This window comes from Hylobates moloch, unplaced genomic scaffold, assembly GCF_009828535.3.
Source record: "Hylobates moloch isolate HMO894 unplaced genomic scaffold, HMol_V3 SCAFFOLD_24, whole genome shotgun sequence".
Classification (NCBI taxonomy): domain Eukaryota; kingdom Metazoa; phylum Chordata; class Mammalia; order Primates; family Hylobatidae; genus Hylobates; species Hylobates moloch.
Window position 1 is genome coordinate 11,236,397 of NW_026652299.1, and position 27,044 is coordinate 11,263,440.

Sequence of the window (27,044 nt, forward strand, 5' to 3'; positions counted from 1 at the left end):
ACATTTTAGATATAACCTCCAGTCACAAAGCTTTGTCACTTTCTCAAAGTGACACTGAAAAAAAATTGTTTCTTTTTTTAAAATTTGTTTGTTTTGCCTGGCAATCATGAGAATGTTCAGAACGGTATGTTTCAAACAGATGTAGGGACGAAGGTAAGTCTTTCCTTGCCCATTGTTAAGTTCATAGCTGAGACCCTTATAAAAAAAGACACATTAACAAGAGAACAGCATACAAGTTTATTTTATATAACTTTTAAGTGACATTGGAGCCTTCAGAAATAAACCCAAGAAATAGTGAAATCTGTGCATTTTTGTGCTAAGTTTGATGACGAAGTGGATATTGTGGAGTAACATGATGGGAGGACCCTGTGGGTTATGATTTAATAGTAATATACTAGACTGGGGGGGGAACTTAGTAATGCCTGTTTATTCAGATTCTTCTCCATGTCAACTGTGCCACATTCCCTTCCTCCACGTATAAAGTACACTGGGGGGCCCTTCCTCCAAGTATAGGGCAGATTAGGGTGTCCTTTCCTCCAAGGGCGGATTAGAGTCCTATGAGCTACTTCAGAAAAAAGCCAGATAATTCATTTATGGCTTGTTTCAGGGGAGAAAGGAGAGAGAAGGTCAGAGTTGCCTTCCTGCTTCTGCTGTTTTCTCAAATGCCAAGGTTCCATATTTTGGGGTAATGTGTCCTGAACCCCATTGGAGACACCCTGCCTCCCCTCATATATACAACAAACAAACAAAATTATTTGATTTGCAGAATTGAAAATCTTGTAGATGATCAGGGTAACTTCATCTACTTGTAACAGCTGCAGTTTTAATATTGTAGGTGAATAGAAGCTTCGGGCCAGCCAATGTCCATATCATATGACTTGGTTAGATAAAACTCTGCTTTTTTATTTACCTCAAAGTTACTAAATAGTCCTAATAGCCTTATTAGAACTTTTCTGTTGACATGCCAGCAAAAAATAAATTGGAACACAAAGATTTCTCTAAAGTAGATATTAGTTTTACCTCTAAGCATAGATTTGATGATGTGATAAAATCAGTTTAAAAAGCATTAAATCTACAAATGAAAATCCATTCTAAAAGTTAATTTTTAAGTTGATTTTTTAGTTTGCAACACTTTAAAAAATAAAAATAAGATTCAAAGAATATTAAGATTTTAAATCTTATTTAACAGGTCTAAGCCAACTTATTTAACTCCTACAATATTCAGGCAAGAATATTAACAATTATAGCTAAGAATTATTAAGAGCTTACTGTGTTGCCGTGCCAAGTGTTTTATGTATATTATTTAACATTTTCCAGAATCTTATGACAAACACAATTACTAATATATATTAATAAGAGGTATTGCTAGATATGAATCCAAACCTCGACTCTAGCACCCGTGCTAATTGGCCTAGGCTGTATTTTTTTCAAATGTATGGAATGTCAAATTAAATTGGCCTTTCCTTGTTATTCATACATACAAACACATCGAAAGACACATTTTCATGTGTACATATAACTACAGAATAGTTTTTGACTTCTTGTAATCTAGCATCTAGCATCTAAAGTAATATTTGTTTTTTTGTTTTTTTTTTTTTCCTGAGCGTCTGTGAATCTCAATTTGAAAGATTAAGACTGGCATTTCAGAATGGTGTGGACATACGAGGTTTTGATTTAATATATCCTCTTTTGACTAGCTCTTCACTTTTTCTACTAAAATATTAAAAAGCCAGGAGAGTTGTATTTAGACAGCGAGCTCCAGAGAGTAAAATCATTGAAATATTTATCAAAGGTATGAGTTTGATCCTGGGAAGATTATGTCTATAGTTCTTCAGTAAAACACAAATGTTGGTAATACCATTCCACAAAGAAAAGTTTTTATTTTGTGTACATATGTAAATAAAGTACAAATCCTAGCTAGTAGTTCATATACATACATATATACACACACACACTTTAAAAGAAGCAGCAGCAGAAGAAAACTCATACAGCAGAAGAAAATGTTTTTTTAATCACTCATTTATTTACTATTCTATCAGTAAATAATTATTGAAAGTTAAGTATGTTTTAAGCACTTGGGTTACAAAAATAAAAAGATACAATTCCTGGTTTCAAATAGTTCAGTCTTTCCAGAGAGACTGAGAAAATAAAAGCTCTTATAATATCCTCTGATTAGTGCTCTAATGAATGTATACAAACACTGTTCTGGATGTGGAGAGGAGAAAGAAGCCATTTTACCTTGGGCAGCTGGAAGAGGATTCCCAGAGAAAAACACTGTTGAATTGACTCTCAAAATGAATATGTCTGAAAGGAATTCAAAGTAGAAGGAGCTCACTAAAATATATATATTCATCTTTTAAAGTAAAATACTCTTCATTGATACAAATCAGCTTATGAATCACAAACTGTTTAAATGTACTTAATTCAGAATTTTGGATAAGCTGTAAATTTAATAATTGCAGTCATACATAAAGGCAAGAAAATAAAAATATAAAACTTTCCCAGATTCCATTTAACAGTGGCTATAACGCATCCGTAATCTCACAGTTTATATTTCTTCTCATGAGTCCTCTGGGTGACCTCAGGCAATATTTTACCTTTTCTCTTTCCTTAGAAAGGGAGCAGAGGTGAGCCATTGATTTTTTACTATCTTATTTTACAGATTAGGAGACTGAGTGCTAAGAATCAGAAAGAGTTATCCAAAGAAAAATGAAAAATAATGAGTCTCAGAATAGAGTTCTTTCCACTGCTACTCTCTGGTGTATCTTCCATATATTTTCCCTATCCTCCTTCTTCTGTTTCTTCCTCCAGGGGCTTCCCCATATGGAAACTGGCTCTCTTTCCCATTGGCTTCTGGTTGAGTTAGATAAATAGATTAGAAAGGGTTTGCATAAAATCAAAGGAATTCATTCTTCAATATCCATCTCTGAAGGATCTGCCTCTTTAATGAAAGCTGGTGGCTCTTCTCAATGTGGCTCTCTTCTCCAGGCTTCTGAAAACCTCTCCAGCTCATTGGCCTTTCAGGCCTAAGGATGGTACAGCTCCAGGGTCCTCTACCATCACTTATGGCGTCCCTATACTCTCCCAAAATCCTTGTTAAGAGTCCCTTGATTCAGCCCTCCTCAAAGTATTGTAATTTGACCACACCAGCTATTTCTTGCTTCAGGCTTAACTGATACAATCTTCCTGAAGACTTGAGGGTATTCTGAGAAGCTCAGAGTAACAGAAATTAGGCATTCATGTTTTCTATTTGAAGGTAGTTATCTAGAGGGTTGATTTTACTATTAGAAGAGTTTCTTTAGAGATTATTAGAAGAAATAGAATATTCAATATTAAGGAACTTTATTGCATTTGTGTGTGTGTGTGTGTGTGTGTGCGTTTTCTTTCTTAAGAGCACAGTAGACACAATAGAGGACTATTTTAGATCAAGCTTTGAATGTTCTTTACAAATTTGGGTAGACACTAATGTCATTTAGCCATCTTGTATTTGTTCTACAAACTCCCTCAGGTAAGTTAAATATAATAATCTATTTTATATTAAATATTTTACTTTAGTTTTTTAGTTTTAAGTTACTGATTTACCACATTACCAATTTACCACATTTCTTTGAAATCAGTAACATTCTATCATACCCAGCCATGGCAGGGACCAAGTCGTCATTTCTCATAATGATTGTTTATAATCTTCTCAATGAGGCAATCAGTTGGGGAGTTTGGGAAGCCTCCCAGTTCCTGGTTTTTAAATTGTTTGGTTTAAAATCATCTGGGTGTTGGAAATATGTTGTCTGGTTTATGAAACTGAATATTTTTACATTCAGGTTTATTTTTTACTGGTTTGAGTGCTTTCACCAACAAGGCACCTGTGAAGTTCCAAGATGCAAAGGGCATGTGACTAGTGACTATGAATTCCTGACACATAAATTTCAAGTCTATATGACAATAGACATAGATAGGTCTGTCTGTGAGGACACACTTGAGAATAAGTAGTTGTGTCAAGAAATGTGTTTCGTGAAGAAACATGAATTACCATTTTGAAACATGAACCCATTTCTAGGCTCAAGCTAAAAGTGCCTTAAAATTATGCCATAATGGTGCATTACCATACAGCATGGTAGAGTGCAATTTGTGATGACAAGTCTTCTGTGCTACACATAAAGACTCTGACTAGGCATGCAAGGTGCAGCATTCATGAACTTTTAATAGAAATGTTTTAACATGGAAATTGAAACATGTAATTTAATGGATTTCATTTTCTGTTCCATATGAAATTTAACGAAAAACAAGATGGCAGGAGTTAGCTCAGTTCTTAGTGAAACCTATTATACCCTACAAAAGCAACATGCATAATTATGGACTAAATTTAATTTTTTTTCTCCTTTCTCTATGTCAGCAGAAGTAAAAACTAAACTATTAGACTTAGTGTTAAAGTTAATAAAAGGTTGTTATAATGGCTTTTGGTGACAACATTGAAAAACTTTCATTTTTCATAAGAATATCCATAACAACTGTTTTTATTTATGTCAAGTATCAAAATTTTCATTCTTAATGATTCAAAAATCTTTGTTGATGGTCTATTTCATTAGTCTATATTACGATACTGGGGAAATCAAAGAAATGACTATCTTCCCTAACTTGAAGGAGCATCAATTTAATTATAAAAACAGCACATATACATCTGCTAATAAATCAAAAAAGAATTTCTCTAGTCCCTGTCACCAAGTCAAAATTAATTCAAATCTTGGATGCTTTGAGTCTGACATAATATCAGATTTCTTAGTAAATCTGTGACCTTGAGCTAACTTCTTCAAGCTTCAGTCATTACCAGTAAAATGTGGTTTAAAATAGTATCTACCACAGGGATTATTATGTAGATTAAATTATGTATTACACATATAATACATATACTTCCTGAGCATTAAAAGCATCCACGAAATGTTAGCTCTTACTGGTAATTAAAAAGGATGAAAAGATAAATGACAGCTCATGAATTCTGGTAAAATGTGATTTAGGGAGTCTTTCATTTGTAAATACTGCTGTATTAATTGGGTTCTTCACTTTTCTCTCTTACTCAAAATATCAGAAGTATTATACTTTGGATGAGTGCTGTGAATCTTGACTGTTCTCTCTGAAACTCTTTAGGTTCTTATCTAAGCTAGTCTGTACTGCAGAGGCAGAAGAATCTTTAAAACTACAAACCAATATTGACATTCATCTGCTTTAAAAATGTTAATAGCTGACTACTGCCTAATCACAAACCATAGCCTGTAGAAAGGAATGTGCTATATGTTAGCCCTTCCTGCCTTTCTCATCAGGCCTGTGTTCTTCTCAGATGTCTGAGGGAGAGTCATACTCACTTAGCCTTTGTTCAGTTTCCCGGCACTTCATGCTCCCCGTTGCTGTTGGATTTTGCACCAAATATTCCCTCTGTCAAAGGCCTTTCTTCCCAGTCCCCCTCCTCTTTGCTTATTTGTCCTTCACTTTCCCAGGACAATCTTAGATGGCATACCAGAGCAGTTATTCTTTTTACACTCTCATAGCAAGCAATCTGTCCTTCATACTGATTTTAAATATATATATATATTTACTAAAATTTAAAGCAGCTGTAAATCTCAAAGTTTGGCTCTTATTAGAGGAATGAATGTTTGTCTTAGCTCAGGCTGCTATAATAAAATGCCATAGACTGAGTGGCTTAAACAACAGAGATTTATTTCTCACAATTCTAGGGGATGAGAAGTGTGAGTTCAAGGTGTCATCATGATGAGGGTCTAGTGATGGCTGTACCCCTTCCTGGCTTTCAGATAGCTTCTTTCTTGCTGTGTCCTCACATGACAGAGAGAAAGGGCTTTCATCTCTCTTCCTCTACTTATAAGGACGTTAATTACATCACTGGGGTCCCACCTACATGACTTTGTCTAAGCCTAATTACCTCTAAAGGCCCCACCTCCACTTATCATCATACTGGGCCTTCAACACCTGAATTTGTGGGAGGGGGACACAAACACTCAGATGACTTTTTATATTCATGAAATACTGACTAGGAAATGACATGCTATCTCTAAAGAAATCCCAAAGAGAAATACTATATTTAATCTGTGTACTTATGAGATATTTGCAGTCGTTTCAGATTTCCAATAGGATAAACTTCTGTATTAGTTTTCCAGCGCTCCAGTGTGTGTGTGTTTGCATGTGTGTGTGTTTGGAGGACTGACAGTGATGTGAAAATCACTGTTATAGAGCAGTGTGTCCTGCATACATCGATAAAATTTTTCTAAGCACAAGAGAACTTAAGAAAGAACTCTCTTGTCATTTTGTAAAATGGGATGTTCTAATATATTACAGATAAAGGTAGACGTTTTCCTTTCCTCTCTAAAAAGGTTGAAGTTTGGGGATATTTGCTTTTTTTAAGTTAAAATTTTATTTTACTCACAACTCAGGGTACTTCATAGTGCTCCAGCGCCTGTCACTTTGAGTACTGAGCTCTTTCCCCTAGGAGGAAAAGACAAAGAAGTTGGACAAACCATCTGCATAGCAGTGGGTAATGAAGTGAAGTGCTTAGAAATGAAAACAGATGAAGAAAGCCCCCAATTCAATGCCAAAATACTCCTATGGGGTTGCAATTTTCAATCCAGATTTTTAGAAGTCTTGAGTGCAGCCAGGCCATTTGAGCAGGTGCAGTGCAAAGGCCTCAAAACTCACAACAACGCACGTTCTTACTCATAAGTGGGAGTTTAACAATGAGAACACATGGACACAAGGAGGGGAACATCACATATCAGGGCCCGTCAGAGGGTGGGGGATAGGGGAGGGAGAGTATTAGGAGAAATACCTAATCTAGGTGATGGGTTGATGGGTGCAGCAAACCACCATGGCACGTGTATACCTATGTAACAAAACTGCATGTTCTGCACACGTACCGCGGAACTTAAAGTACTGAAAAAAAAACAAAACCTCACAACACTACAGCCAATGCTAGGCCCCGCTGTACGCCTGCAGAGCTAATGCAAGGCAGCCACCATCTCCCCATGATCTCTGTGTGAGTTTGGGAAACTAATGAGAACTAAAAGGGACATTGAAACTATACCCTTTGAGAGTAGGTAGCAAAGGTGCACCTAGTGTGTTGACAGCTGTTTCATTTACTGGGCAGCACCAGATGCAAAGTAGGGAAAACAAAATATCAACAGTGACAGTAAAAATAGTATTTGACTTTGCTCCTGTCCTTCTATGTGCTGCTACTCCACTTTCCATTACTGCTTTGCTTTTCTTGTCTCCATGACAGTGATACAATGAGAAGTTGCAATGAGTTGGACAGATAGGCTGTAGTGGGCTTACACCATTTTGGCTGGCAGCAGAAGTCCCATCAACTCGCTTTTAATTGAATACAAAAGCATACATTTGATACCAATTTGTAAGGTAAAAAAGGAAAGAAATATAAATTTCTAGTCCAAAATGGTAAATAATTATATATCAGTGTGGCAAGATTATTTTATTTATTTTTCCACTTTTCTCTATTTTAAAATTCTTAACTACCCAAAGTGGGTTCCTGAATCAGCATCACTGGCACCTGGAAGCTTGTGAGAAATGTGGAATCTCAGGGTCAATACCTGACCTAGTGAATCCAAGTCTGAATTTAACAACATCTCAAAGTAATTTATATGCACATTTAAGTTTGATAAATATTACTTCATAAAACAGAAAACACTTATATATTCAGAAAAAAAATGGAAGTAATCGCTTGTATGAGAGGGTAATTAGCAGTTAATTTAGATTGAATGTGGCAGGGTTTTGAGAAATCAGAAAGATAATGTTGTTAATTACCTCACAATAATTTACAGATTTTTTTGTTTTTGTTTGTTTTTGTTTTGTTTTGTTTTTGAGACAGAGTCTTGCTCTGTCACCCAGGCTGGAGTGTGGTGGCATGATCTTGGCTCACTGCAACCTTTGCCTCCCCGTTCAAGCGATTTTCCTGCCTTAGCCTCCTGAGTAGCTGGGGTTACAGGCACGCACCAACCACGCCCGGCTAATTTTTTGTATTATTAGTAGAGACAGGGGTTTCACCATGTTGGTCAGGCTGGTCACGAACTGCTGACCTCAGGTGATCTGCCTATCTTGGCTTCCTAAAATGCTGGGATTACAGGCATGAGCCACCATGCCTGACAATTTGTATTTTGATATAGGATGAGGGAGAGAGATGTGGTATTCTTTTAATTATCATATTCCTTAAATTATCTGTTTTCGGCCGGGCGCAGTGGCTCACGCCTGTAATCCCAGCACTTTGGGAGGCCGAGGTGGGTGGATCATGAGGTCAGGAGATCGAGACCATCCTGGCTAACGTGGTGAAACCCCGTCTCTACTAAAAATATAAAAAATTAGCCGGGCATGGTGGTGGGCACCTGTAGTCCCAGCTACTCGGGAGGCTGAGGCAGGAGAATGGCGTGAACCCGGGAGGCGGAGCTTGCAGTGAGCCGAGATCGCACCACTGCACTCCAGCCTGGGCAACAGAGCGAGACTCCGTCTCAAGAAAAAAAAAAAAAAAAATTATCTGTTTTCTCCAAACTATGCCAATTTCAGTAGTTGCTAAATGTTTTAATGTTAGAGTATATTAATTCCTAAGGAGGCAATGTGTGGCAAAAGGAGGGAGTTGGGATTTGGAGATGAAATAAGAAGATGGTTAGCAATGTGAACACTGGGTGCAACTTTGCCACCTTGGCCAGGTTACCTAATTTCTCTGCTCTTAAACTTTCTCATACATGTAAAGAAGATGATGTCTTCCTCACAGTTTATTAGTAAAACACTTAAATTAGTAACTGGCATGTAAGCTTGGTACATTTGCTGTTATAATTTGAAGTTAAACCTTATATCAAATTCCAGATCCTACATTAATGAGGTGTATCACTGCTGGCAAGTTACAAAATCTCTCCAAGGCTGTTTCTTCATATCTGAATACAATTTGCAATAATCCTTCCCTCCCTAAATGATCTTAAGAATTAAATGAATAATATTTATAAGTACTTACTAAATACCTTGTATAATTCTCTTATTGGCTAGAATCATCATATGCATTAATTTTTGTTTATTTTGTTAAATATTTATTTCTTGATTACCATTCCTCTGCAGTAATCTTTCCTGTGAAAGTTCCTTTTTTTTTTTTTTCCTGATTACAGGAAAAAGTAACCCAGTGAGTCCTGTTTGGAATATTAATACTGAGGTCAAATAATCAAATTGATATCTTTATTTAAAAAATTATATTTAGGCTATTTAATTTGATTTTAAAATACAAAAAATTAGAACAACTATGCAAGCAGAAATCACAAAAGTCTATAGTTCTAAAGTGGACACTGATTACCAAGCTCTCTTGGCTTGGAATTTGGTAAGGCAGAAGTCCCATTTCTTCATTCTAAGTATGCCACAGTGCCTCCACCCATATAATTTCTCCATAAAAGGAAAGAATTACTTCCTATATTACATAATAGGAAAGCACAGATTTGTTCCAAATGAAACCAGGGGCTGGTTTTCTGAAAACAAAAATTAATAAAATAGACCACTGGCTAGATTAATAAAGAAGAAGTGAGAAAAGATCCAAAGAAACAATTAGAAATGACAAAGGAGATATTATCACTGACCCCACAGAAATAGAAATAACCATCAGAGAATATTATGAGCACCTCTATGCATACACACAGGAAAATCGAGAATAAATAGATTAATTCCTGGACACATATACCCTCCCAAGATTGAGCCAGGAAAAAATTGAATCCCTGAGCAGACCAATAATTAGCTCTGAAATGGAATAAGTAATAAATAGCCCACCCACCAAAAAAAGCCCAGGACCAGATGATTCACAGCTGAAGACTACCAAATGTACAAAAATGAGCTGGTACCATTCCTGCTGAAATTATTACAGAAAATTGGAGAGAATCTTCAACAACTCATTCTATGAGGCCAGCATCATCCTGATACCAAAACCTGGTAGAGATACAACAAACAAAGAAAACTTTGGGCCAATATCCTTGATGAACATTGATACAGAAGTTCTCAAGAAAATACAAGCAAACTGAATCCAGCAGCACATCAAAAAGCTTATTCTATGATCAAGTAGGCTTTATCCCTAGGATGCAAGCTTGGTTCAACATATGCAAATCAATAAAGGTGATTCATCACATAAACAGAACTAAAGACAAAAAAACACATGATTATCTCAATAGATACAAAAAAGGCTTTTGATAAAATTCCACACCCCAAACCTCAATAAACCAGGTATTAAAGGAACATACCTCAAAATAATAAGAGCCATCTATGACAAATCCACAGCCAACATCATACTAAATAGGCAAAAGCTGGAAGCATTCCCGTTGAAAATCAGCACAAGACAAGTGATATGGTTTGGCTGTGTCCCCACCCAAATCTCATTTGGAAATGTAGTTCCCATAATCGCCATGTGTCATGGGAGGGACCCTGTGGGAGGTACTTGAATCATGAGGGTGGTTACCTCCATGCTGTTCTCATGATAACGAGTGAATTATCACGAGATCTGATGGTTTTATAAGGGGCTTTCCCCCTTCTTTGCTCTGCACTTCTCCTTGCTGCTGCCATGTGAAGAAGAACGTGCTTGCTTCCCCTTCTGCCATTATTGTAAGTTTCCTGAGGCCTCCCCAGCCATGCTGTACTGTGGGTCAATTAAACCTGTTTTCCTTTATAAATTACACAGTCTCAGGTATGTCTTTATTAGCAGCATGAGAATGTACTAATACAACAAGGATGCCCTCTCTCACCAACCCTTTCCAATATACTATTGGAAGTCCTGGACAGAGCAATCAGGCAAGAGAAAGAAATAAGGGGCATCCAAGTGAGAGAGGAAATCAAAATATCCTTGTTTGCAGACAATATGATTCTATATCTAGAAAACACTATAGTCTCAGCCCAAAAGCTTCTTAAGCTGATAAACAATTTCAGCAAAGTCCCAGGATAAAAAATCAATGTATACAAAGTACTAGGATTCCTATACACTAACAAAAACCAAACCAACAGCCAAATCAGAAATGCAGTCCCATTCACAAATGCAACAGACCCACATGCACACACACACACACACACACACACACACACACACACACACACAATACCTAATAATACAGCTAACCAGTGAGGTGAAAGATCTCTTCAAGGAGTGCTACAGAACACTGCTCAGTGAAATCAGAGATGACACAAGCAAATGGAAAAACATTCCATGCTCATGGATATGAATAATAAATATTTTAAAAATGGCCATACTGCCCAAAGCAATTTATAGATTAAATACTATTCCAATTAAACTGCCATTGAAATTCTTCCCAGAGCTAGAAAAAAATGGTTTTAAAATTCATATGGAACCAAAAAATGCCCAAATAGTCAAGGCATCCTAATCATACAAACTGACTTCAAACTGTACTACAGGGCTACAGTAACCAAACAGCATGACACTCACACAAAAACTGACACATAGACCAATGCAACAGAATAGATTCCAGAAATAAGGCTGCATACCTACAACTGTCTGGTCTTCAACAAAGCTGACAAAAACAAGCAAAGGGGAAAGGACTCTATTCAATAAATGGTGCTGGGATAACTAGCTAGCCACATGCAGAAGATTGAAACTGAACCCCTTTCTTAAATCATATACAAAAATTAACTCAAAATGCATTAAATAATTACATGTAAAACTCAAAACTATAAAAACCCTGGAAGGCAAGCTAGGTAATACCATTCTAGACATAGGAACAGGCAAAGATTTTGTGACAAAGACACCAAAAGCAATTGCAACAAAAGCAAAAATTGACAAATGTAATACAATTAAACTAAAGAGCTCTGCACAGCCAAAGAAACTATTGGCAGAGTAAACAGACCACCTACAGAATGGAAGAAAATTTTTGCAAACTATGAGTCCGACAAAGGACTAATACCTAGCATTAATAAGAAACTTAAATTTACAAAAAAAAAAAAAACCTCTTAAAAATGTGGGCAAAGGACACAAGCAGATGCTTTTCAAAAGAAGACATACATGCAGCCAAAACACATATGAAAAAAAGCTCAACATCACTGATCATTAGAGAAATGCAAATCAAAACCACAATGAGATCCCATCTCACACCACTCAGAATGGCTATTATTAAAAAGTCAATAAAGAACAGATGCTGGCAAGGTTGTAGAGAAAAAGAAAACTGTTTTCAACCATTGTGGAAAACAGTGTGATGATTTCTCAAAGGCCTACAAATAGAGATACCATTCAACCCAGCAATCCCATTACGAGGTATATACCCAAAGGAATATAAATCATTCTATTGTAAAGATACATGCACATGGATGTTAATTACAGCCCTACTCACAATAGCAAAGACATGGAATCAACCTAAATGCCCATCAATGGTAGACTGGGTAAAGAAGACGTGTTGTATTTATACCATGGAATATCATGCAACCATAAAAAATAACAAGATCTTGTCCTTTGTAGAAACACGGATGGAGCTAGAGGACATTAGCAAACTAATGCAGAAACAGAAAACGAATTACCACATGTTCTCACTTATAATTGGAAGCTGAATGATGAGAACACGTGGACATATAGAGAAGAACAATAGATACTGGGACCCATTGGATGGTAGAGAGTGAGAGGAGTGAGAGGATCAGGAAAAATAATGAAAATAATGAATGGGTACTAAACCCCTGAGGGATGACACAATCTGTACAGTGAACCCCTGTGGTACAAATGTACCTATATAACAAACCTGCACATATACCCCTGAACTTAAAAGTTAATAAAGGAATATAAATGTTTTTATTACCACTGAATTGTGCACTTAAAGATTGTAAAGATCATAAATTACACATACATATTATACTTCTTCTTCTCTATACATCTCTTTATTTAGGATTTTGTTAATTTCTCTTAGCAATGTTTTATAGTTTTCAGATTCTTGTACATATGTTTTCGTATTCAAATATTTTATATTTGTAGAGGCTATTGTAAATAGTTATTTTCTATTTCAATTTCCAATTGTTCATAGCTAGTATACAGAAATACAATTGATTTTTTTAATAACAGCCCTGTATCCTGCAATTTTACTAAATTAATTTATTCATTCTAGCAGCATTTGTTGTAGATTCTGTTAAATGTCATATGTAGAGGATTTAGTCACCTGCAAATAAATATAGTTTGACTTCTCTTTTCCCATGTATATTCTTTTTATTTATTTATTTATTTATTTATTTATTTATTTATTTATTTATTTTTGCCTTTTTATACTGGTTAGAAACTCCAGGATAATGTTAAATAGAAGTAATGAGAGTGATCACCCCTATTTTGTGCCTCGTTATATTTCTATTCATATTTTTTGAGTTTTTGTCAAGAATATAAGCCATATATTATCAAATGGTTTTTCTGCATGTATTGGGACATGTATATGAGTTTTCTTCTTTAGTCAGCTATCATGGTGAATTATGCTGATTAATTTTTTAATATTGAATCAGGTGTATTCCTGAGACAAACCTAATTTTATCGTGTTGTATTAACCATTTTATTAACATAAAATCCCAGTTTTTAGTTTTACTGATTTTGCTCTATTGTTTTTCTGTTTTCTATTTTTTTAAATTTCCCTTCTTTAGTTTCTTCCTTTTATTACTTTAAGTTACTTTTCTTCGAGTTTCTTAAAGTGGAAGCAGAAGTCATTGATTTGAGAATTTTCCTCCTTTTTATATTTTCCTTGCATAGTAGTTTGCTGGTATATATTCTCATAAAAAATTATTAACAGTTAAGCTAGTTTGAAACAGTTTTCTCCTTTCAGGCTTGGCTTCTACGATTTGTTAGAGAAGACTAGAACAACGTTTATTTAGTCTAGGTTAATAGTTCCCCACTGCTAAGGCAGACCGTACCAAGTACTCAGAGTCTCATGAATTAGAATTTGAATTAAATATTTGAATCTGGTTGGGGTTAACAGGCATGATTTCTGGACCCGTGTGAACTTGAGGACTCTCCTCTCTAATTCTTTCCCGTGGTTCTTTCACCAGCCTGGAGGAGTTGGCTCGCACACATGTGCACGCACTTATCAGTACTTGACTGAATGCTCCAGGATGACTCTTTTCAGATACCCACAGTTCCCTCTGCTGAACTGTCTACTCTTGGCCCTCTGCCCAGTGAGATATAGCCACCTATAACTTTCACTTCGCATAACTTTTATTCATGGAGTTCTCTGGGCTCTGTTTCTGTCCTGTGTGTGCTGCTACCTATAATCTCTCTCTGGCAAACGGTGGATGCCATGGGATGCACCCGGTATTTCCTATTACCCAGGAATCACTGCCTTTCATTTCCTGATGTGCAATGTGTTGAAAAGCGTTGTTTCCTATATTTTACTGTTGTGTGGTTGTTTTAGATGAAAAGATCAATCTAGTCCCTTTTACTCCATCTTGATCTGAGTGAAAGTATGGTCTTTACTTCTAAACTTTTATTCTCAGACACGTGCAACTAGTTTAGTCACTCATGCTGTGAACTTCCTGAAGAAAGAACCTAGATCTTATGGTTCTTTATATGCCATGTGTAGTTCTGGGAACTTGTGAGTATCAAACATATATCTGGTGATTTCTTACTAAAGGTTGATAAATGTTGATAATCTTCATCTAATATTTTGGCTTGTTGATTTTTGTTTATAATACCAAACAATACACTTGTTATACACATTGAATAATTAAACAGAAGTATACTTGAAATATTATGTAAAGATACATTGCAATCACTAACAATGACTACAACATTTTAAATAAAATATAAAGTATATTATCATAATTCATTTAGTAAAATTTTATTTTTATCTGATGATTTCTGTTAATTAAATCCAACTAATCCTAATCTTTTATTTTTGAAGCAAAAATAGGTGTGGATGTATAAATGTCTATATATTCATCATAAAAATACAGTATTTTAATTTATTTCAGGTGATAGTTAAATCTGGGCCAGGGACTTTCCTGAGTTTGGCTGTTTATGACAATTATATATTCTGGTCAGACTGGGGAAGAAGAGCTATACTGCGGTCCAACAAGTACACAGGAGGAGATACAAAAATTCTTCGTTCCGATATTCCACATCAGCCAATGGGAATCATAGCTGTTGCCAATGACACCAATAGCTGTAAGTTATAATAGAGAGCAAATGTATTTTCTCATTGTATAATCTCTGATCTCTAAAAATGTATATATGTTTTCTAGTCATAGTTGGATTTGCCTTTTCTTTTAAAAAATATTATTTTTTGTTACTATGACTGTAGATTTTGTTTTTTTGTAGTTCTTAGGAATAGTGTTCAAGATTTGGCTGTTCAAAATATTGAAATTATCTGAAGTATTCAAGGCAACTTCTATATTGCATAATTTATCATCACAGGAGCAGTTCATTTTTAATTATTTCTTCTAAAAATCTTATTTCATTGTCACTCTTCATATCTTTGAATTTTCAAATCAAGTTGTTTCCATGAAAATTATACTTGATAGATAAACTTTGCTCTGGTCTTAACAGTTCTTTAGTCAATGCAGTGCTTACAAAATTGCAGTTTGAAGTATCAATGTGGTTTCTAGCAGAACTAGTTCATTTGATGCCATGGTATCAAATGTGTTAGAAAGATTTCATTCGTGTTACATACTTTTGTAATGTACTTAGCCTTAGGAGTGCTTAGATTTTCAAAAGTCCTGAATGTTCCTTTTTAATGACATATTACTGAGAGATTGAGGCAGTCTAATAGTTTACTATTAATATATATCTAACATAGAATAGGAATTCGATATAAAATGTTACCAATACAGCCTCTTTATTGTAGGTGAACTTTCTCCATGTGCATTATTGAATGGAGGCTGCCATGACTTGTGCCTTTTAACTCCCAATGGGAGAGTGAATTGTTCCTGCAGAGGGGACCGAATATTGCTAGAGGACAACAGATGTGTGAGTAAGTAAAGAGAACTGAAATGTAATGTGACAAATCTGTTCCAAATTCCACACAGATCACTGAAATTGTGTTAGTGTATTCATGAAGTTATACTCTCTTCCAATATTAGAAGCTTAGTCATGTTATCTCTCTGCTCTAAAGAAAACTGAGTTCACTGTTCTGCTTAGTTATAGCACCATGTGCTAGTTAATGATAACCAAAATGGTAACAGATGTTTTTACCTTCCTGGTTGTGCACTAGAAAGTGCTGGGGCTAGCTAGAGAAGTGTCTGCACACAATGATCATCTGAAAACTTCCAGTTGTGACTTTGTGAATTCAATCAATAGCAAAAGTAATTGAAGCTGAAATAAACTGGTATACAGGCAGTATATCAGTAGCCTGGCAGTAAAACCACTCACAGTCCATCATCGTATGTAAATGAGAGAGAATGGCTCATGCAGCTTATTTGTAATCATTTCCAAACTGTTAATTAAGAATGTAACATTGCAGCCTTGCATGGTGTTTATACCTCCCAAAGGCATTACAATCTTTAATTAGTACCATTACAATATACACTTATTAACAGCTAAGTTTCCAAAACTGTTTCCAAAATAAATCAGGGTTCAAGTGTTTCAATATTGCCATGAAAAATTTGCAAGCAAAATTTAAAAAAGGTTAATTTCCTTTTAACATTAAGGCAATTTATGTATAAGGTGGGAGAGAAATATCTTGTTGGAAATCGGTGAGATCACTCTCAGGATGTGTCAAATTTGATACATTTTTTGTCTCTCCTCACCTATTAATATATCCTCATCTCATATCTTTTCATTCAGAAAATTAACAGAGTTGGATATGTCTACATAATAAAAATAAGTATTTTTCATCTTCATCTTCAGTCGTTTTTTACTCTCTTTCCACTGGAAGGATTTTATCTCTTACCTGCTCTTCAATGCAAGTGCTTGGGCATAATTTTCTTTAGCTTGGAAACTATTATACCATATACAAAATAACATAGACATATTTTCTCACTGTGAAAGTTGATACTACAACCTAAAAAGGCACCTCTTAGCAAAAAAAGTAAAAGTTGTTTTATTTAAGACCGTGTCAAAGCAAATGAGAAAATGATACAATCGGTCAACATTTTAAATGCAGATGGCCAATTTCCGTATTTTGGGCCACAAATTCCCATATTTCTTTGTCACTTAACACTTCTCTGAATTGCTCAGGCAATTGCTTAAACTCTTTCAGTTTGCCTTTGTGGTTTCAGCTGTAATGGTCTGGATCTGATGCCATCTGTAAGCCTGGAGTGTTAGCCATGCGTTAGAATCACTCATGTTTCTTTCACAGGTCACTGCAGGCTAGTAGTGAAGCAATGCCTTTAGTCAAAACGGCAAAGCTTATTTCTGTTCGGTGGAGGCCTGTCCTTGCTGCATAATACCTTCAATACAGCCGTCCCTACTAAGCTTCTCTCTGTTGATGAGAGGAAATGAACCAGGAAGAAAACTGTCATTTTAAACAAGCACGATTGTATTCACATGGAACTGTAGAGTGATACTGGATTCCCCAGAGCTCATCATCTGTTGTAGAGGCAGACGACATCCATTGTGCATTCATATTGAAATCCTGTAGCCCAGCAGAGAGATTAGAAAGTAACTCTTGGCTTCTCCTTGTCAAGTTCATCTTTAGGAACAAGAGAATGTTCCTGGCATATCTGTGTCCTCATCTAAGTGATTTTACCCAGAGTGGTTCATGAATGTTAATGGGAGCATTAAAGGGGTGAAAGGCCATGTACTAACACCTACCTGAGGGCAAAGGAGGGAAAACCATTTGTTGTCATAACTGTTGACAAGATTAGGCAGTCCCCTTGCGTAAAACATTGCTAATCTTATTGTAATCCATAAAAGAAATAGATCCAGTAAATACAATTAGATGAAGTAATTGCTGTGCAGGAGAATGTTTCCAGAAAGAAGCAGAAAACACTCAATCCTATTTTATCGAATGAACATACCTGAGGAAGAATTGTATTTATACAATATTTGTTTTTGCATAATGTAAAAAAACATATTTGTCTTTGAATAGTTTTTGTCTTTTCCCCAAAGACACTAAGATTATAAAAGATTAAAAATGGCCTTTTCCATCATAACAATTATTTTTTCATTGGAAAAGACACAGTAAATAATATATACTTAAAATAGGAAAAATAAGTCAGGAATCTCAATAGACTTTCAAGAAGCGGCTGAATTTTGTTCTATGCTAAGATGATTGCACTTAGCAATGTTAGCACCCTTTTATTTTTTTTAATTTAATAATATTTTTCAGTTTTAAATTATTTGCTACCTTGTCTTAAATGACATTCTGCCTTAGCTAATGACTGATCAATGAAGTCTAGACTGCACCAAGAGAAAAAAAATATATCTTTGGAACATGTTGTTATCATCAAAAGAGTTAAATTAGAAGTCAAATAAATAAAGTGAATTGACGCAGGAACAGAAAACCAAATACCACGTGTTCTAATTTATAACTGGGAGCTACACATTCTATACTCGTGGACATAAAGATGGCAACAACGGACATTTGGGTCTGTTAGAGTGGGGAGAGAAAGATGGTGGACAAAGGTTAAAAAATTAACTATTGGTACTATGCTCACTACCTGGGTGACAGGATCAATCATATCTTAAACCTCAGTATCGTGTAGTAAACCCATGTAACAAACCTGCACATGTACCCCCGAATCTAAAATAAAAGTTGACATAATAATAATAATAATAATAATAAAAAGAAGGCTTAGATAGACCCTCTACTAAATTAATTAAATTCTAGGAATAATAAATAAAACCTTGGAAACTTCAAATAGTATTAGTGGCTGTTTAATTGAATATTCCTGAAATAAAGCTCAAAAATTAATACTAAATTATAGAATTAAGCTATATTCTTTCATTAGCAGAGATGAATGAATTCTACTTCCAACATAATTAATACAACTGGATTTAAATGTACAATTATTCAGCAAGCAATGGGGTGAGTACGTACATGCAAGCAGACAGTATACCTCAAAAATTGGATCCCAAAGTTTGCTAGTAAATCTATTACTGAAGAATAAAAATAAGTCCATTGTCCTCAATAGAGACCCTTCAAAATAGGGATCATATATTGCCATTATAAGGATGAAACTTACCTGTAGAGAATACCTTTTTGTACTTTCAGACTCTTGGCTTACAAATTAGGACAAATGACCTAAAAACTCAAACTCTTAATTTCTAATAAAAATTCTGAGATTTAGAAATGGACTTTCCGACAGCGGTCATCTGGAGTCCATAGCGTCAGGTGCACACGCTTTCCACTTGACCATTGTCCTCCTGCATCTCATCCCACTGATTCCTGCACATTTCATGGAGTAGGTGCTCGTCATGTATGGCAGCAAGAAAGAGTCTGCTCCTGGGAACCTCCCACACATGGATCAGACAAGTGGCTTATTTTAACAATTCTAATATTTCTGAACAATATAACTTGCTACTGAGGTTTCATCAGAAGATAGTTAGGGAGGAAGACCAGAAGGTGAGGAAAAGTATGGACTATTCATTTGACTGAGATGATTCACATCAAACATTCAAAAATGGGTACTCTATGCACTGAAAAATATTAGTATATTGAAAAATATATAATAGATTCCAGTAAGAAAACACAAAAACACTTTCAGTATGTACAGAGCTCATTTAACTGGCTGTTTTTAAAAACGATAATAATAATAATAATTATATATTATATATTATGATAGTTATATATTATAATATTTAATTATTAATTATGATATATAATAATTATATATTAATATATAATATATATTATATTATATATTATAATATATATTATATTATATATTATATTATATATTATAAATATATATTATTAATTATTATATTATATATTATAAATATATTATATTATATATTATAAATATATTATATTATATATTATAAATATATATTATATTATATATTATATAAAATTATATATTATATTATATATTATATAAAATTAATAATAATTATATAGTATATTATTTATTATATAATAATTATATAGTATATTATTTATATTATATATAATAACAATTATTGTTATTATATATAATAATAACAATTATTATTATTATTTTGATACAGAGTCTCACCTTGTTGCCCAGGCTGGAGTGCAGTGGCGAGATCTCCACTCACTGCAACCTCCGCCTCCCGGATTCAAACGATTCTCCTGCCTCTACCTCCCGAGTAGCTGGGACTACAGGCATGTGCCACCATGCCTGGCTAATTTTTTGTATTTTTAGTAGACGGGGTTTCACCATGTTATCCAGGATGGTCTCAATCTCCTGACCTCATGATCTACCCACCTCAGCCTCCAAAAGTGCTGAGATTACAGGCATGAGGCACTGCACCTGGCCAAAAAATTACTTTTTAAGATCTTAATTTCATAAAGAAATGTCATAGACCATGCTCTTTAATTGTACATTTTGATAAATTTTAGCTTAACTTTATAATTAAAATTAAGAAAAATAATTGTACTGGTGTCAAAAAATATTTGCCTTTGCACAAAAGCATTGACTTTTTTTTTTTCTTGCAGCTAAAAATTCCTCCTGCAACATTTATTTGGAGTTTGAATGTGGAAATGGTGAGTGCATTGACTACCAGCTCACCTGTGATGGCATTCCTCACTGTAAAGATAAATCAGATGAAAAACTGCTCTACTGTGGTAAGTGTCTAATATGGCTTTGCTCATTTCAGATAGTTTTCTGATTCTTTTACAGTTTTTGGTTTGCTTGTCTCTGTTTGGTTTATGTGGATAATTTATTTAATGTCTCTCATTAACCTGTATCTAAGGCAATTGACGTGGCTTTGCTTGTGTTAAAATGAAGTGCTTTATCTACTGTTTGATAGCAAAGATATTCACTAAATAATTTCCTCATGGTTTTCTACCCACAAAACAGACTTTTTTTTTTTTTTTTTAAGAGACGGGGTCTCATTGTGTTGCCCAGACTGGTCTCAAACTCCTGAGCTCAAGCAATCCTCCCGCTTCAGCCTCACAGAGTGCTAGGATAACAGTCTGAGCACCACACCCAGCCAGAATGTGAATATTTTTAAAAGCAGTAGCTAATCTTTTGAACTCCCTACTTATTCATCTTTAGCAACAGGTTTTAGGCTTACTTTCTTTAAAATGTAACTCAGAAACATCAGTGATTTTTGGATATGGACAGGCTTACTCTGAAGCAGAGTTTCACCAACAGACAATAGCACATTGTTGGGTTGTTATCAAAGTCTTGTCAATTCTATTTCTGTCTCCAGGATTAGCATGGGGGCTAGTGTCCTTTGGTACAAAGGTTCATTGCCTTAGGCATGGTCCACATGAAACATAGAATTCCACCAGCTATGCTTCTCTTGGCAACACCAAGTGATAGTCAACATCTACCCTCCCTCAGGAGTAGAGATTAGCTTTTATACTCTAGTAAGCAACTGAGATTTCCCTTCATTGCAACAATATTTTTTCCTGGAAATTTGTCTTTGCGTAATCATTGATAATCGTTGTATATTTGATCCAGATTTTTAAAAAATTGTCCTGATTTATTTTAAATCCTAGAAATCCAATAGCACTGGCATCATGTGCTATGCAAAATTTTGGAATCTATATCTGAAATTGCTGCATTTTATATCTGCTTTTCTTCTCTATTCCATTATCTGGGTAATAACAACATCTTAACAATTAAAGAAAAGTTAGAATAAGAGAAAGACAGAATCTGTGAGATCCACAGTCTTCTCACTCTTTTACATTACAAGACAACACACCATCATTTAAAATGAGAGTCTAATGTAATTTGTCCATAATTGACGTGTAACCAGTGTCTTAAAGAATTTATCTCAAATAACATATTCGCTTTAATGAATGGCTATATTCTATAAGATATAAAAATATTAAAGCATATACATTGTATTGCAATAAACTCACAGGTTTGCATTTACTATAAATTAACTTGAGATTATATTTTCTGTTGTATTTTATGTTATTTTTATCTTTGTAGAAGTCAGATGATATTTGTGTAGAGCAGGAGTTGGCAAGCATTTTCTGTAAAGGTTCAGCTGGTAAATATGTTAGGTTTTGTGGGTCATATATGCTTTCTGTCACATATCCTCTATTGTTTATTATTTACCATCCTTTAAAAGTGTAAAAGCTATTCTTAGTCCAAGAACCATACAAAAACAGTCTCACAGGCTAGATCTGGCCTATGGGCAATAGTTTGCCAATGCCAGGTGTAGAGTATGGGCTTTGGACTCACACCTGAGGTTAAATCTTTGTTCCCAAACCTGCTAGTGTAATTAGCCTAGTTTGCAAACCCTAGTGTGACTAGGGTAAGTAACATAACTCACTTCTCTGTGTTTTAGTTTTCTGCTATGAAACAACTAGCTCTTATGGTAGTCGAGAGCATTAAACCAGCAAGTGTTTATCTACATATACTCAATACAGAGCCTGGGGCAAAGCTGGCATTTAATACGTGGCAGCTATTATTATTGTAAGTGGTAGCTTCTGCCCCAAATCAGAGAATGTCAAGAAACTTTCATAATGGTAAATAGAACTCAGAAGGTAATTCTTTCTCAGGGAATTCTGTAGATATTTTAAGATAATTTTTTTTTTTTTTTTTTTTTTTGAGAAGGAGTCTCGCTCTTTCATCCAGGCTGGAGTGCAGTGGCGTGATCTCGGCTCACTGCAGGCTCCGTCCCCCGGGGTTCATGCCATTCTCCTGCCTCAGCCTCCCGCGTGGCTGGGACTACAGGCGCCCGCCACCTAGCCCAGCTAATTTTTTTGTATTTTTTAGTAGAGACGGGGTTTCACCGTGTTAGCCAGGATGGTCTTGATCTCCTGACCTCGTGATCCGCCCGCCTCGGCCTCCCAAAGTGCTGGGATTACAGGCGTGAGCCACCACACCCGGCCAAGATAATTTTTAAGAGAAATTTATTGATACTTAGATGACTCCATGAGACACCAATTCAGGAATACCTGCTTTGTTGCTTTATTTCCTTATTATAAAATCCTTGCAGCTAGATGCAAAGGATATAGGAAATGGGTGTTGGTGTGTTTTGTTACGTTTGAGGTACATATTTATTGCTTCAGAATTGAATATGTGATATGAGTTTATTTCTGTGCTACTTGACAGAAGTGCCAGAAACAATAACGTGGGTATAACTTGAAACGATCTCCAGGCATGAATCACTAAAGTTAAAACACTAAGTCAAAAAGGGCCCTTGCTGAATGAACTACTCTTTGACAACACGTAAACCTTCTAATCCAGAGCTTTTATATGGCACAGCACTTGTTTTATAGATCCATAATCCAGTCATTATGAATGAAATATTATCTGTGATTTTCATTTTGTACAAATATTTCTATATGATCTCTGGTTGTGTGTTTCTTCTTTTATTTATAAGAAAACAGAAGCTGTCGAAGAGGCTTCAAGCCATGCTATAATCGCCGCTGCATTCCTCATGGCAAGTTATGTGATGGAGAAAATGACTGCGGAGACAACTCTGATGAATTAGACTGTAAAGGTGAATACTTGTTCCGTCAATCTCAGAATATTGGTGTGCTAAGTGTTTCCTGAACTTTTCCAACATTCGTTTCTGAGAGCTCTATGGCATATAACACCTAGTAACATCTATGGATCACACTTTGGTAAATGCTGTTGGAATGGAGTTGCTAAAGTTACATGAAAATTCTGACTATGCTCTCTATTTCTGTTTTCTACTCCTTTCCTCACTTTAAAACTCTTATAATTTCTCACATCTTCAGTTCCACCTTCCTGGATTCGGACATTTCTACCAGAATGTGTAATATTGAATTTTCTGCTCCAAAAATGTTCCCCTTTATTCCTTAGTTCTCTGTTTTACTCATGATCACATTTTCCTAACCACTGGACGGGAAACTTTGGTGTTCTCCTTAATTTCTCCTTCCCACATATCCAGTCATCAACAAATCTTCCAGTTCTTTGAAATATCTTCCATTTCAATCCACTTTAAGCCTGGGATAACAGAGTATCCCTTTACCTGGTTTCCCTGCCTATACTTTTTCCAGCTCATCCCTATGTCATCAGTCATGCTAATACTGTTTAACATTTTCCAAAAGTGACTATTGGGATAGATGATGAAGCCAAACTACCTGAGTTAGAACTGCTGCCCCAACACTTACTGTCTAAATTTGGATATCACACTTAATTATTCTGTGTCTCAGTTTCCCAAATAGCAAGGTAAGAAAAATAATTAAATAAGAATAACAATATTAAATAAGGTTAGAACAGTATTTGGCAATAGTGAATGCTATGTTAGCACTGGCTTTTGTATATATATGTATATTTCATTGATAAAGAAACTTTTAATGGAATACCAATGTTTGCAGAATAAATGATAAGTTTTAGCCTGACATTGAAAGCCTTAAATCTGGACCCCACAGATATTTCCAAAGCATTATCACTTTAGAGCCTTTCCATTCAATGAACACACTTTATTGAGTGCAACGCATTAAGGTTCGAGACACAAAATTCATGAGACGTGTGCCTGTACTCAAGAATATAAAATTCTAACTCTAAGACAGCCATGTAAACAGATCAAGATATATATATATATATATATATATCTCATGCTGTGATTGCACACGTAAGAACACCCATACGTCTTTTTTGTTTTTTGGCTTGCAAGTATCCTGAAAGATTTCATAGGCCGTACTGAATTTAAACTGAGTCTTAAACTACAAATAAGGTAGAATGAATGAAACAAAAGAGAATTCCAAGTAGAAGGACTAGCATTGAAACCAAAAGTAATTTGATATAGTCACAGACAGATTACATATAAGAGAGTGGTAAAAACAGAAGGGCCAGGCGCGGTGGCTCATGCCTGTAATCCTAGCACTTTGGGAGGCTGAGGTGGGCATATCACGAGGTCAAGAGATCGAGACTATCCTGGTCAACATGGTGAAACCCCATCTCTACTAAAAATACAAAAATTAGTCAGGCATGGTTGCACTCGCCTGTAGTCCCAGCTACTCGGGATGCTGAGGCAGGAGAATCGCTTGAATTCAAGAGGTGAAGGTTGCAGTGAGCTGAGATCACGTCACTGCACTCCGGCTTGGCAATAGAGTAAGACTCCGTCCCACCCACCCCCCCAAAAAAACCAAAACAAACAAACAAACAAAAAACAGAGAAGGTACGGGAAGGAGCCAGGGCATGAAGGGGCATTTTGTGCCATGTGAAGTAACTCAAACTTTATCTTGTAGTCACTAGAAAGTCACTAAAGGTTTAAAGCAGGCCAAATATAATCAAATTTACATTTCAAAAAGGAACAAAAAGAATAGGATTGTGTTAATGAAACCTATAATACTAAGATTTATTTGTGTGGGAATGGGGATAAGACAATAAGGATAGTTTGCATTTTGAGATTGGAACACTTGAGGAAATCTAAATGAAGCTGTCTCACAGGCATGTAGATAGGTAGAGATTTGGAACTCAGGTAATAGATGTTGAACAGAAGTATTGATTTGGGGCACATTAAGGAGAAAAACTCAGAGGAAGTGTGGAGTAATGATTGCATGAGTAGAGTGCATCAAAATTACTTGTTTAAATAACAAACTATATATGAAAAGGTGAAGTAGCCTGCAGGGCTAATAGAAGGATATGCTTAAGAAATTATTTTCTCAAGAAAGAAGGATCATTTAGCATTTTCAAGCGCTACAGAAAGGGTAAGAGGGCAGGCATGAACTGGAGGTATCCATCATATTTGGCAGATAGTAGATACTCGCTTGATTACATTCACGTGTGTCAGGTCAGTGGAATAGTAGAGGAAGGCAAAAGCACGTTGGGCGAAGGCAGAAAATGGGTGGTGAGGGAGTAAAGACAGTGAATGTAAACTGTTTTTAGAAAAGATTGATGTAAAGGAAAGGTATGAAGTACAGTTGTGATGAGACGGCTATGCAGAGTTGAGGAAGAGGGCAGAATGTGTGCAAATTATTTTGTAGCTATATGGAATGTTGGGAAGTTAGTCTGCCATCTTAGACAGTGTGACTTTGGGGAAACACTTGCATAGATTAACATCTAAGGTTGACACTGTAGTTTAGGGAGAGCTAATTACATCTGCCAATTGAGTTACCTATTACCCATAAAAGATTTAAAAAGGTAAAATATAGTCAGACACTGGAAGTAAGCGAGAGAAATAAATTAGCATTTGGAAGAAAGGAGGAAAAGAAATGAGAAGACCTAGAAATAGGTATGTTCTGTCAATTATTTGTAAGCAGGAGAGGAAAATATAATACAGGCATTAAGCCAGGTTAAAGGTAAAGTTATCAAGAAAGAATGTGCAGGAACTGAGCAATAAATACAGAAAATAGATTTTAAGGCAAGATTCATCAAAAGAGACTATGGGAAGATGATATGTTACTATGGGTTTTCTCCAGAAATGAAAGTATATTTTCAAAAGTGGTAAATAAATTAGTGTGTTTGGGTTTATGAAATATAATACCTCATATATGGTAGGTGTTTATTAAATTCTCATGTGGCTGGTTGAAGCAGTAAGTCTTCTAAAATATAAATAGATTTTATTCTGCCTAATGATATCAATACCAGCTGCTGAATAACAATAAAATAACTCAAATAGATATTTCCTCTTTTTTAGTCTAAACTCTTGGTTTCTGTGTTATAACTATCTCAGTCATACTCTTGGGCACAGAACAGTGCCTTTGGGAATGAAGCTTCCCCCTTAACCTTTCTTTTATGGTAAAATTATAACAGTTGGATATCTTAAAAATACACAAGCAAAACTTATGCCTTAAAGCTGGTCAGGCTGAATGCAGAACATTTGAAACTAAAATTGCTCATGGAAACACAAGCATATACTTTATTACTTAACAGAAATTAGTGAATTTAATTCAATGGACCAGCTCCTTTAGGATAAACAAATGGGCAGCTATTTGGATGAAAGATTACTCTTAATTGAATCTTTTAGTTTTGATTTTTCTCTCATTTTAAGTTTATTAACATAGTGTCCTTGTAGAGTGCCTTTCAAGCTATGGAAGGAAGACTTCTCTGGG

The 27,044-nt window shown here is 35.3% G+C and overlaps 1 protein-coding gene across 2 annotated transcripts in view; it reads left to right on the forward strand.

The window, feature by feature from the left end:
* Positions 1-27,044, forward strand: part of LRP1B (LDL receptor related protein 1B) — a 1,938,417-nt gene that overhangs the window by 1,597,034 nt on the left and 314,339 nt on the right. For both annotated transcript variants that reach the window (XM_058434432.1, XM_032145942.2), the window contains exons 44-47: positions 14,959-15,151; positions 15,831-15,956; positions 20,550-20,678; positions 23,402-23,521. In XM_058434432.1, coding sequence (XP_058290415.1) covers positions 14,959-15,151; positions 15,831-15,956; positions 20,550-20,678; positions 23,402-23,521 — 568 coding nt within the window. The remainder of the gene's footprint in view (positions 1-14,958; positions 15,152-15,830; positions 15,957-20,549; positions 20,679-23,401; positions 23,522-27,044) is intronic.